General features: G+C 55.6%; 3 protein-coding genes across 3 annotated transcripts; all 3 read left to right on the top strand.

The window, feature by feature from the left end:
* Nucleotides 1–6,677: 6,677 nt before the first annotated feature.
* On the top strand, nt 6,678–8,219 carry HRG_11172 (ATP-dependent DNA helicase PIF1; the record flags this gene model as incomplete). Its single annotated transcript, XM_044869642.1, has 5 exons — nt 6,678–6,965; nt 7,188–7,510; nt 7,671–7,727; nt 7,897–8,112; nt 8,165–8,219. The coding sequence occupies 5 exons, from the start codon at nt 6,678–6,680 to the stop codon at nt 8,217–8,219; spliced, it is 939 nt and encodes a 312-aa protein (XP_044715195.1).
* A 340-nt stretch (nt 8,220–8,559) lies between these two features.
* Nucleotides 8,560–9,708, top strand: HRG_11171 (ATP-dependent DNA helicase PIF1; the record flags this gene model as incomplete). The annotated part of the gene is made up of 5 exons (XM_044869641.1): nt 8,560–9,120; nt 9,175–9,318; nt 9,410–9,463; nt 9,538–9,565; nt 9,623–9,708. 5 exons carry the CDS (start codon nt 8,560–8,562, stop codon nt 9,706–9,708), a joined length of 873 nt encoding a protein of 290 aa, XP_044715194.1.
* A 944-nt stretch (nt 9,709–10,652) lies between these two features.
* On the top strand, nt 10,653–11,797 carry HRG_11170 (NAD binding domain of 6-phosphogluconate dehydrogenase; the record flags this gene model as incomplete). The annotated part of the gene is made up of 4 exons (XM_044869640.1): nt 10,653–10,713; nt 10,775–10,904; nt 10,965–11,300; nt 11,371–11,797. The coding sequence occupies 4 exons, from the start codon at nt 10,653–10,655 to the stop codon at nt 11,795–11,797; spliced, it is 954 nt and encodes a 317-aa protein (XP_044715193.1).
* Nucleotides 11,798–12,067: the final 270 nt, after the last annotated feature.

Genomic DNA, 12,067 nt, shown 5'->3' with positions numbered 1-12,067 from the left:
TCCAAAAAACGCAGCACAGTCGCCAGGTCTTCGGCCCGCAGCTCCCGACTCCTCTGCCTTCCGATTCCACTCCGAATCTGTTTTCTCGGGCGCTCGTCCGGGCCAGGAAGACGTTTTCTCTTCTCCCGCCTCCCGGGCCGCCTCCGGGGCCGCCTCCGATCCATGATTTCTTCTCTCCGTGGCTGATTCGCTTCTTCGCAAGCCGTCGGATGCGGCAGCTTTGGCGACGACTGCCCGACTACGTGCGCATCCTGACACGCCATCCGGCCCTTTGCACTGGACAGGCACCGGGCCGTGCTGGCGAACGTTTTCCATGCCGAACCTTGACCTCAGTCCTGCCCTTTCCAGCACTCTCCTCGTTCTTGCTGCCGATCAAACTGCACGGGCTCCCAGCCGCCACCCGCGATGAGCCGCCCACCTCCCTTTGTTGCAGCCTCCGCCCGCTCAGCGAAGCGTCCGCTGGCTCTGCCGCGGCGTCGCCCACCCCCACAGGAGACGGCCCCGGATGCTGCGCCGTACCTGCTGCGTTGGAGACACCCCTGCGGCCTGGTACCCATTTACCCGCCAACTCCGTCCCCGACGGCGCTTGGGCAAACCAGACGCAATCGCTGCTGCTAATTGCCCGTTTTCTTGTTGTCGAATACCGGTTCCCTAGGCTGGATGGATCGAAGCTTCGGTACCTCCTTCGAATGAACACTCGGGACATCGCCCGCCGCCGCCGTAACACGTTGCTCCTCATCTTCAGGATCTCCTCCTGAGGCAGAAAGTGCCGATAAGGAGCGGACGATCAGAGTCCGCTACCCCATATCTCCACGTTCCCTAGGCAACAGGGGCCTCGGAAGCTGACCCGGTGACTGATGTTGCGCGGAACTTCCGCTGCTAACCATATTATGGAACTTCCGTGCTCTGTTTGACCGCAAACCGCCTCGCGGCGGTCTTCTCGGCAACGACCTCGCAATTGCTTCTGCGTGCTGTCTCCATGCGGTGTCTTCAACCACAGGTTTCTAGGCTGAATCGGCCGGAACGTTGATGCCGCATTCGCCCGTGATTCGTATCTTCGTAACCGTCCCAGGCTCTCCCCGTGCTCTGCGGCCCCCTCAGAAGCTGCCACCACATCTACACCGGCTCCTGTCGCACCATCTCCGAGCCCCGAACCCGACCCGCTCACGTTCTCACCCTCTTCTCCATCCCCGACTGACAACGAACAGGCTTCAGGGTGAGCAACCGCCTCGCTTAACTTCACTGCAGGACTGTCCGCCATGCTGCTGCCTCCTCGACGTCGACTGCCGTAAATTGGCAACAGGCTATAAAGCTTTGGCTCCGGAGCACCTCCACTTGGACAGTCTCGCTTGTTGACGACGCTACTTCTCCCGAATGGGAAGCTCCTAACCATCACTTCCTCATGGCCGTGGCGTTTCTTCCTTATAGCTTCCCTATAAAATGCTTCCTATGGTACCGAGGCGATGCAATACTACCTCTATATTCCCCGTTACCATGCCTATCTATGTGCGTCCACCGTCCCGGCCTCGCCTGGTCTCCACGTGCGACCTGCTACCCCAGCTTTGCCAAAAGCGACCCTTCCATCGCCGTGCTCTCTTTTGCGCACTCCAGCGAATCCCTGGCCACTGCCGACCTCCGGCACATGGAGATGGCCGCGACAACCGCCTGCCGCACACTTCAAACCATACTCTTCAGCCCTTCCAACACCATCCTACCAACCTTGCGCATCAGTTCACCATCAATATCCGCCAATCCGCCTCGTCGAGCAACAGCCACAAGGCTGCCGGCGATAACATGTCCATGACGTCCCTCATGCAGCCGGACTACCCTTCTAGATTTGCTCCCTCGCCAGCACCAATGTCGCATCAACGGCCTTAATGCTAAAGCGATAGCCAGGACCCCTGCCTGTCCTCTTGTAGTCGCTAGCCACCGGAGTCTCGACTTGCAAACCCTCTTGAAAGTTCTCGTGACCAACTCGCATCCTCCTCCTCAGGTCGACCCATATATCCGACTTCACCGTGTCCCAATAGTAGACTCGACACGGTCGGCACCCGCCTCGCTCAGCCGCACGCAATGCCCATCCAACTACCGACGACCGTCAAAAGGGAGTCCTGCAATACTACCATAACCTCTTTCTTTCCTTCACTCATTCGTTATTGCCCCCTTTGCTATCTACTCCATGCAACGATGACACTGAAGGGTACTACTGGACTTTCTTTCTCCGCAGTCTTACCCACACTAACCTTACCGTTCGCCGACCTCCAACTTCTCGCAACATAGCCATCACCCCTACTCAACTTCCAACCCCCGGCTCCCTACTTCACTCACGACCACAGAACCAGATGGTCGAGACTGCTCGAGAACCTCGCCAGCTCATTCCCGCATACCCCCGCTTCTGATCTATCACCTAGGTAGCATTCATTGACTCTCAAGTCTCCCCGACCCGAGCCGCGAGCCTCTTTCGAGCAGCAAGAAAACCTGCTTTATAGGATGCCTACCTCTACTCTGCCTAACCCTCCTTTACACTTCCACGGTGACTACATCTGCCATGTTCTCACGATGTCGGCCTCCCAGCTCGACGTCGATACCTCGTCCCCGCGGCAACCTCTTGACAGCCAGAAAATGCTGGCGCCGACATGTCCATGATGGCCTTTGTCCAGCCCGGCTGCCCGTCTAGGTTCGCCTACCAGAATGAGCATCGTGTCAAAGGGCTCAACGCAGAAACCCTAGCGAGGGTCTTCCTTCCAACGCCCTCATGGCTGTCGACTCCAGAGTATGCAGCAATCCGGTCAGATCCTGACAATCCATCGACCTGCATCTTCTTGAGCCTTAATATTTCCATATACAACCAACAGATAATCCTCGGAATGGACCGAGCAGTGGTTCTTTATGGTCGGCCGTGTTCATCCCTTTGCCCTGACGTGGGAAATCGAGCGACGTGATAGCTTCGAGTCGGAGGATGACAACATTACAGAATACACCATCCCGGCTCTCATCGTCCGCGACCACAGCTACCAGCCGTAGGTGTATGCTCCAGGCCTCCGTCACCACTACCATCTCTGACGATGGCCACAGAGTCATCCTCGCACCTCGGCTCGGCGGATGCCTTCCCAGCGATACAACCCATTGTCTCCTTCACGGGACCTGTCATCGGTTCCGGCCGCGACCTTCTGCATGGAAACTCGGCTGCGGCCCTTGACGACACCCAGCTGAGCTGTTGCGGCTTTGTCCAGCTCTCGACCTTTATCTGTCCTGGGATTCCGGGCAAACACCCTTCAAGGGCTTTCATCCTTTCAACTTTTCGTCATCTTCCCATTCACGCCAATCCTTGGACCTCCCTATGCAAGAAGATGACCGAGAGGCACGATAGCCAGTTCCAGCCGAACGCTCTCCTCACCTGCACGGGCAAAATCGCCGGCTTACTCGATCACCAGATCATGACACATGCCCCGGCCTTCGAGCAAGACTATATCTTCATCGTCGTCCCCGATACATGGACTTTCCTTGACAGGGCCATGTCCAACCAGGCTTCTGCGACACAGCTACTGCCGACGACACCCAAGGGCTCAGTCGGCAACCCCTCGGACTATAGCGATGCGTTGGCCAGGTTTACCTCTACCAAAAAACGCAAGGCCGCCCCAAGCGGCGCCTCCCCCACGCCGCCTGCATCTAGGTCAGTCGATCCCCTTATGATGACATCAAAGCGGTCATTGCCCGATCCCGACCAAACCCCAACCATGAGACCGCGACTTTCTCCAGAAATTTCCACCATAGTCGAGGCCTGTGATAGTCGAGGCCCCGCCAAATCCGACACTTCCTCCCTTCTGTCCCACGAAGACCCCGGAGACTCAGAGACGGACACCGAGCCAGTCAATCACCCAGCCACATCCGCCTCTGGCCCTATCAGACCTCCGGCGTCAATCTCTTCCCGACCGCACCGCGCCCGACATCCGCCCAAGAATATTCTGTAAAGCAACGAACGAAACAACACAACATGACAAGGAACATGTTTCATCATCCTCAAACTCAAGTGCGACAGGCCCTAATGGGATATTTCATTCTCCTCTTGCTCTCCTTTTCACAAAGACAATCCAGTCAAAACTTCTCCAATATACTCCTTATTCTGTTTATATCCACCACTTATAGCACCTGTAAATCCTCAGAGCCTTCCACTCGCCCACACATGCATTACCCACCCACAACTCTCTTCACCCCTGCCGCCTCTCCACGCCCTTTGCGCCTTTGCAAAGCAAAATCTCCCTCCAGCGGCCTAGGCTGCCTCTCTGACGCTCTGTCTCGATTTCACTCACGATAATGCTCTACGTCTCTCGCCGGATCTCCATCTCATATCTCTTATCTCACTCTTCTTCCTGTCTTCCTCTCACTTCCCCTGTCTCCTATCTCCTGTCACCAACTCTCTCCTCTCGCCGACTTTCTCCTGTCGCCATCGCCAACTTTCGTTCCGAAAGGCCTCTTTGCGCGAGCCGCGGCTGGCGAGCCTTCCCCTCGTCCATCAATAATTCAGCCCGAAGGGCGTTTACTCAGTCAGAAAGCAAGGCATAAAACCTCCTCTGATTGGCTAATTGGCCTGGCCCGTGCTCAACTCGTGCGCGGATTGGTCGACTGATAACGTCACCAAAGGAAGGCCCGCAAAAACTACCCCTGAGCGTTGACTAGGAAACTAGCTTGCTTGGCAAGCTCTTCAGGAGTTTTCAGTTCTTCCTTTCTTCCATGCGGTCAATTTGTTGCGTTGCTATGCACGATTTTGACTGAATAGCCCCCGTGCCCCATACTCCTTACACTAAACTACATGGCGGCTGCTCCTTTCTGTCGAACCTGTCAAACCCATCAGTTTGCTAACGGTATCTAGGCTCACACATGACCTCCGGCTGCCGGCCTACCTCTCAAGATTCCCTGGCTACCCTGTCTCCGGGAAGCAGTGCAGTTTCCTCCCTGATCATTCAGACCTGATCTAATTACCTGAAAGACAGCCTCCCATCGAGATCTATCACGGTATTACACGTAGGACGTCGCAAAGCCTCCCTGCCCGAGCGAAATCGAGCAGTCTAGGTGTTTATGGTGTGGATACATATACAGCCAGATGGAGGACGATATACCCCAGGCGGTTCGGAACTGCCATACCTGCAAGCAATACCTGCCCGAAGTCGAATTTCGAAGCGTCAAGGACCCTACGAAGTTTACAAGAGACTGTGCTAGCTGTAAGGCACGCCGAAAGGAACGGGTAACCGAATCTCGAGCCGCCGTTGCCGCAATGCGGAATATCGCCTTGAGGCTATCGCCACGCAGAGCCAGGAAGAGGACGGATTCGCTAGCTAACCTGACGCCTCCAAAGCGGACTGCGCCAACGCCTGCGTCTGTGAACGGCCTACAACCTCCTGTCATGCCTGCTTTATTCCGTGGCCAGGCGCCTGCACTGGGACTGCCTATACCTCCGCTGGGGCCATCTACCCTAAGTGCTGTTGGGGACCTTCCCTATCCCTCCTACCCATGTCCTGCCAACAGTAGTTCTGGGCACGCCGATTCAAGACACTGCTTCTACGGCACCTGTTGTGCAAGGCACCCTGTACCACAGGAATCGCTTCCTACCACTCCTTCATTATTGCCACAGTGTCATCGCCGCGGCCGTTATACTCGTCAAGGCACACAGCCTCAAGCGCGACAGTTTGATCAGAGTATTGATCCGCTTTTTACAGGTGACCTTAACTTGCCTGCCCTTAGTGAGGAAGATCAAGCTCTTGTGAGGGAGTTCTATACTGCGCTGAATGACGACAAGATGCATAGTTGTATTCGTTGCCAGGAGCGTTGGTTCGATATGAAGCGAAATAGCTTGAAAATCTGCAGCCGCTGCATTGGTCGAGACAGGAAGAAAGCCCCTCACGAGCCCTACTTCTTTAGCGCTGCGAACAACCTTGACTTCGGGAAGTCCCCGGCAATCTACCTGATCTAACAATGGTCGAGGAGATGCTCATTGCTAGGGTTCACGTACACGTGAAGGTCCTGCAGGTACGTGGCGCTCAATATAAATATCGCGGTCACGTTGTCCACTTCCTTCGCAATGTTGGCAGGCTATTTGAAGAGCTCCCAGTCCTACCTGAAGAGCTAGATATCGTCCTCCTGCGGCCTCCTAATATGGAGGGCGACCCTCGCTTCCGGCAACAGTTTGCTCGCGATTTCCGGGTACGCCGCTCATGCCTGTTGGCCTGGCTGCATTACCTACAACGCCACCACCCGGGCTATCGCGATATCGCCGTGAGTCAGGATCGCCTGCACCGGCTTCCTCTTGATGGCAACATAGTTGCTTCCATTGCCAGCCAAGTGGCTGACATACCTGACGGCGAGGTCCCCCAAGGCCCCGTTGAGGAGGCTGTGGAAGAGGATCCTAGCGACGCCGACGCATCAGCGATCCCGAATTTGCAAGTTTCCGATACCGAATTGAACGCTCTGCAGTCCCGATTTCTTGATGGTACCCCTAACCCTGAGCGCATGACTGATCTGGAGTATATGCCGCGTAGCGCGCAAACTCTCCACCGGATGCCGCTGCCTTCCATTCGCAGGACCCCTATCGACGAATTCAACCGTTCCCAGCCGCTGCTAACGCTCGCGTTCCCTACCCTCCTCGACTCCAAGAGTGGAAAGCAGCTCCTGAGGCGGCGCGCATGGTCCTGTCCCGGCAACTACTGCGAGACAACGCCCACATCGCCGCTTACCACTTCCATAAGCGTTATACGCTGTTTAGGACTATTGTCCTGAAGCAGAAGTTCAACCTAACGGACTTTTGGGGCCGTTACGAGTGGCAGGGCAGGGGGTCCAGTCACCACCACGGCCTATATTGGCTAAGTGGCCACCCAGACTTAGATCCTGACAACGATCAGTCCCGGGAGCAATTCACCCGCATCTGGGGATATCACGTATCTGCTGTCAACCCAGAGCCTCAGCGAATACAGGCGCCTGGGGAAGGGAATCCTGATCGGCAATCTATTGGAGCAGCCCTTACGGTTCAGTTCCTATCAATGGTGGTCAACCGCGTGCAACGCCACCGCTGCAACAACTACTGTATGCAGCTCAATAAGCATACCAAGCAGGTGGAGTGCCGCTTGGATTTCTCACGGACAGCGCCTGCTAGCCTCCCTTGACAAGGTTCCTCATTCTAAGCACTGGAACTTCAGGGCGAGAGGAACGATGGCCAGATTAACCACTACAACCGCTTGCTTACCGTTGCGTGGCTAGCCAATACAGATGTTTCGCCCTGCACGAGCCTCCAGCAGGTAATCGATTACGCGGCCAAATACTGCTCCAAGTCGGAAAAGAAGAGCGAGTCTTTTGCCCAGATCGGGAAGGCCCTGATGCCCCGGGTCAAGGACCACAACCCCCTTATTTCTTTCACGTCAAAGCTCCTCAATCAGCTGGTTGCTGAGCGGGATTACTCGAAGCAGGAGGTCAGCCACTTGCTCCTCGGCCTGCCGTTACAGGAAGGCTCACGAACCTGCCTGTACGTTTGCCGTAATCCTGACAGGCATTCCCGCTCCTCCGTATTGACGGCGATGAGGTGGACGAGGCCCCAATGTTTACGAAAAGTACACTCAACGCCCGGAAGCCCTAGCGGACCTAAGCTACGTCTCCTTCCTCAAGTGCTGGAATATCCGTCCTAGGGACCCTTCCAAGTGGAAGCAATGGCAGCCAGTCAACGTTAACGGCAGACCTCGTGTGTTGGTTTACTTTCCTCGCTATCAGGCTGATCCAGAAGGTCAACAGTGGCCAGATTACTGCCGTGTAAAGCTAACATTAAACCACCCACATCGGCGGGGTGATGATCTCCTCACATTTTACGGCCAGCTTTTTTGTTCTCACGCTGAGGCCTTCTCCTATTGTTGGCAGCACCACAGTCATGGTGATGACCATTACGGTCGGCCAAAAGAGGCTCGATTACATCCCCAAGATGATCAATATGAGGCTCTGCCTGTGGAGGAAGAATTTGATGACGAAGACTGGATTCGCCTCGCCGCCCTTTTACCTGGGAACCCCCTTACCCAGGAAGATCTTGACCTTCTTGGCCGCCGTGATATCGATGTCAATTACGACTGGACACGGCATGTGGGTACATATCCGGAACTTCGAGACGGCTACTGAAAGACCTTATCGCTAGCCACCCCATGGCCAACGATGTGGAGGTCCTTGGCCTCACTGGCGTAATACGCTGAATCCGCAACAACGGCTCGTGTACGACACATTCATGGGTCACTTCCAGGCGAAAAATCCTACTCAAATCCTTCTCCACGTTGATGGTGGTGGTGGCACCGGCAAGTCGTTCCTTATCAAGGTGCTTTCCTCCCATCTTCAGGCGGCCGCTCTACCGAATCCTAGCCCTATTTGCCGCGTAGCGCCAACAGGCGTTGCGAGTAACCAGATACGGGCAGCACCATTCATTCATTGCTACGCCTCCCAGTAGGTGGTGCTTTTACCGACCTTCCCCCAGCCGACGCAGCCGCCCTTCAGTCCCGCCTACGGCACGTCAAATACCTCGTTATCGATGAAAAGAGCATGCTGGGGATTGAGCAGCTCGCGCGGATCGATTCCCGTCTGCGACAGGCCTTTCCACAGCGTAGCCTCGAGTTCTTCGGTGGTGTGAGCGTCTTGCTTGTGGGCGATTTCTTCCAGTTACCACCAGTCCGGCAAAAGCCCCTGTATTCGACTAGCACCAGCCTGTCTTCGTTGGAAAGGAGAGGGCATGTGGCCTACCGGTTATTTGACCGCACCGTCTTCCTGACCACGGTACAGCGCCAGGCTGGTGATGACCAGGCTCAGTTCCGTCAGGCGTTGCAGGAACTGCGTGAAGTCAAGTTATCCATACCGTCCTGGAACCTCCTTAGCAGTCGGGTACAGGCCAGGCTAACGCAGAGCGAGGTTGACAGCTTCAGGGCCGCTTTGCGGGTGTATTCTACAAGGGCCCGGGTCAACGAATACAACTACGAGCATATGGTGCATCTCAACGCCCCGGCAGTACAGGTGGAGGCAAAGAATCAGGGCAAGGGCGCGGGGCAGGCACCAAGCGACAATGCTGGCAATCTATCTAACAAGTTCCCTGTTGCTAAGGGCGCCAGGGTAATGCTCACTACTAACCTATGGCAGCCAGCTGGCCTAGTTAACGGTGCTCAGGGTACTGTATACGATATCGCCTGGAACGCAGGCGCCGAGCCATTGGAAGATCCCCCGGCCGTTATTATGGTGGACTTTGATAGCTACGACGGACCGCCATATCTAACAACTAACGAGGGCAGGAAAATCTCACCCATCCTCCCAGTCAGGCGTGATTTCCTAGTGGGCAACGAGACCTGCGCTCGCACGCAGTTTCCTGATGGTGGCGTTTGCTATCACTGTTCACAAATGCCAGAGCCTAACTAAGGATCAAATAGTTACTGATCTCGCACACGCGACTTCCAGGCCGGTATTAGCTATGTTGCTGTGTCACGGGTTACGTCGCTGCAAGGCTTACTCCTTGAGGCGCCTTTCGATCGTCAGAGCCTCTATAACCACACGCCGACGGAAGGTTTATAAGCCTGTCTCCCCGTGCTGCGTTTACGGCTAACTACAAAGGCTAAGGCAGGGATGAAGATGCGCCTCGCTGACCAACAACGGCGTCAGGGTCAACAGCTGAGCGATGCACCGTATCCACCACTCTACCTTGACTAAACGACGTCTTCCTATAAGCTACAGGGAAGGGGGAGGTTCGATATAGGGTATATAGTTAGATTGGGCCAGTCAAGGAGCGGTTTAAACGGCTGGATGGCCGCTGCAGGCGAAAGGGGGGTTCTAGGGGGTCCCCCCCTAGGAAAGTTGAATTGCAGGTATACGATGTTCACCCTTCGGGCTGGATATTCAGCCGTTAAGCCCCTTGCATTGGCAACTTAACGGGTGTTCGAAGTATTTTAATAATTACACTAGCCGGCCGTAGCCCTAGAGCCTCTATTCGTTACCAATACAGGAAAAACCCTATAGCCGAAGCCCGGGATGAAAACCCGTATTCTTCCATCCTGTCTGCGCATATGTCTTTCAACGTTGAGCATCTTGTCGCCTATCGTGGCTGGTGGATATCGTAGGGGTTGGACTCGGTGACGTTGAGAGTTTGCGGCGTTGTTGAGGTGTTGGTTGCGTGGCTAACGCACTGCGCAGGCGGCCCGAGGATTTTTCGACCATCGGGCGAGGTCGTCCGCATGCGTGTGATGTCGCCCACACGGGTGCTTCGAGGCGGCGGTAAAATGACGGGAGCGCCCCCGCTAGGGATGACCCAGGTCCCTAGAGGCTGTGTTCCCCATTTGATAAGGCAGGATGGGCTAGTCTGCCGGTCTCGACCTCCCCCCAAAGGTCGTGCCCCCGGTCGGATTCGAACCGACTCCGCCACGAGGGCGGCCTCCAAAGCGTATGGCCAATACGCCACGAGGGTTTTAAGGGGATTAAAGTGGGTGAGCCAAAGCGAATCCCCTTAAAGTGGGGGCGGGCACGAGTAGTTGCATTACACAATTGACGTGTAGTTATTGATCTTCATCGCTTATATCCTCCGACCGACCACAAACTTCAGCTTTGTTTCAACTTTTCCCACGCCAAACAACAAAATTTCAATACTACAGCGATACACAATGGAGACGTCTTCTGCACATGAGGTTACAAAAGGGGTCCAGCCGAGGGTCGGATGGATTGGTATGCAATTTATCCTCCTGAACACGCATCGATCAAGATCAATAGTTGTTGACATCCGTAGGACTCGGCTCAATGGGCCAGGCCATGGCTCTCAACCTGCAAAAGCACATGAGCAAGACAGGCGCGCCGAATATCCGGTACTACAACCGCACGGTGTCCCGCGGCATCCCACTGCAGGAAATCGGCGGCGTGTTTTGCAATACAGCCAGGGACCTTGTTGCGGATACTGATGTCGTATTCTTGTCTTTAAGCGGTGATGCTGCCCTGGAAGATACAGTGGATGCCATCATACTCTCTGGGGATACAACCTCGGATCTCCGCGGGAAGATCATCGTGGACGCGTCCACCGTTCATCCCGCCTCGTCGACCAGGGCCGCATCACGACTGGCGGGAGCAGGCGTCGAGTTTGTTGCCGCTCCAGTCTCTGGAGCCAGCCCTGTCGCAGCGCAAGGCCGGCTACTCTGGATTGCTGCCGGGTCCGCTGATGCAGTCCGAGTTATCAAGCCGTTCGTTGTCGGCGTGATGGGGAGAGATCTCATCTATCTGGGCAAGGAGGTGTACCTGTCCAGCCTGATGAAAGCGGCAAGGTACGTGGCGAAGAACTGCTCGGCTCTGTGAGTGTGAGTGATACTAATGGTTCATATTATGATGTGGCAGTAACTTCTTAACGGCGGGTATGATGGAACTCATTGCCGAGGCCCACGTGTTTGCCGAGAAGACAGGCTTGGGTAGTATGGCGTTGGAAGGCTTGCTACAGCAGGAGTACGGTGACCAGGCACATGCCATGTCGCGACGGCTGACCACTGGTGTTTACATGCCGGCTTTGGGAGAGCGACCGTGGTCGGATGTTAGTCTCGCAGTCAAGGACGTCAGGATAGGTGTCGAATGCGCGGTCAAGGCGGGTTCAAGGCTCGAGATCGGCCAGCTGGCTCTCAGCCACCTCGAAGAGGCGAAGCGTTACTCCGATGCAGTAGGCCGGCCGCTTGACTCCTCGTCCTTGTATGGGGCCCTTCGACAACTGGCAGGCCTATCGTTCGAGACGGACAGAGTGAAAGCTAGAGACGGGGGCGCTCAGGAACCGTGAAGGGGGGACGCTTTAACCTGGCTGCTATTGGATTGCACCTCGGAACTGTGTAATGACCCAATGGCTACTTGCGATATACCATATTGTTAGAAACTGTGGAATATGTTGTAGTGCAAAGAAGCGTCGTGTCGTCATGTTCTCCAAAGACGCCGCCAGTGATGTGATTGGATTGGATTGGAGCTGGATCCGAGCCTCAGTCCAGTCCAGTCCAGCCGTGCGCGTAGAGAGCCTCCAGGATATCCAGAACGGATCCAGTTCCTATGGAAGTGG

This window comes from Hirsutella rhossiliensis, assembly GCF_020360975.1.
Source record: "Hirsutella rhossiliensis strain HR02 chromosome Unknown scaffold00019, whole genome shotgun sequence".
Classification (NCBI taxonomy): domain Eukaryota; kingdom Fungi; phylum Ascomycota; class Sordariomycetes; order Hypocreales; family Ophiocordycipitaceae; genus Hirsutella; species Hirsutella rhossiliensis.
The sequence above is the reverse complement of the archived record's forward strand: the minus strand, read 5'-3'. Positions and strand labels throughout refer to the sequence as shown.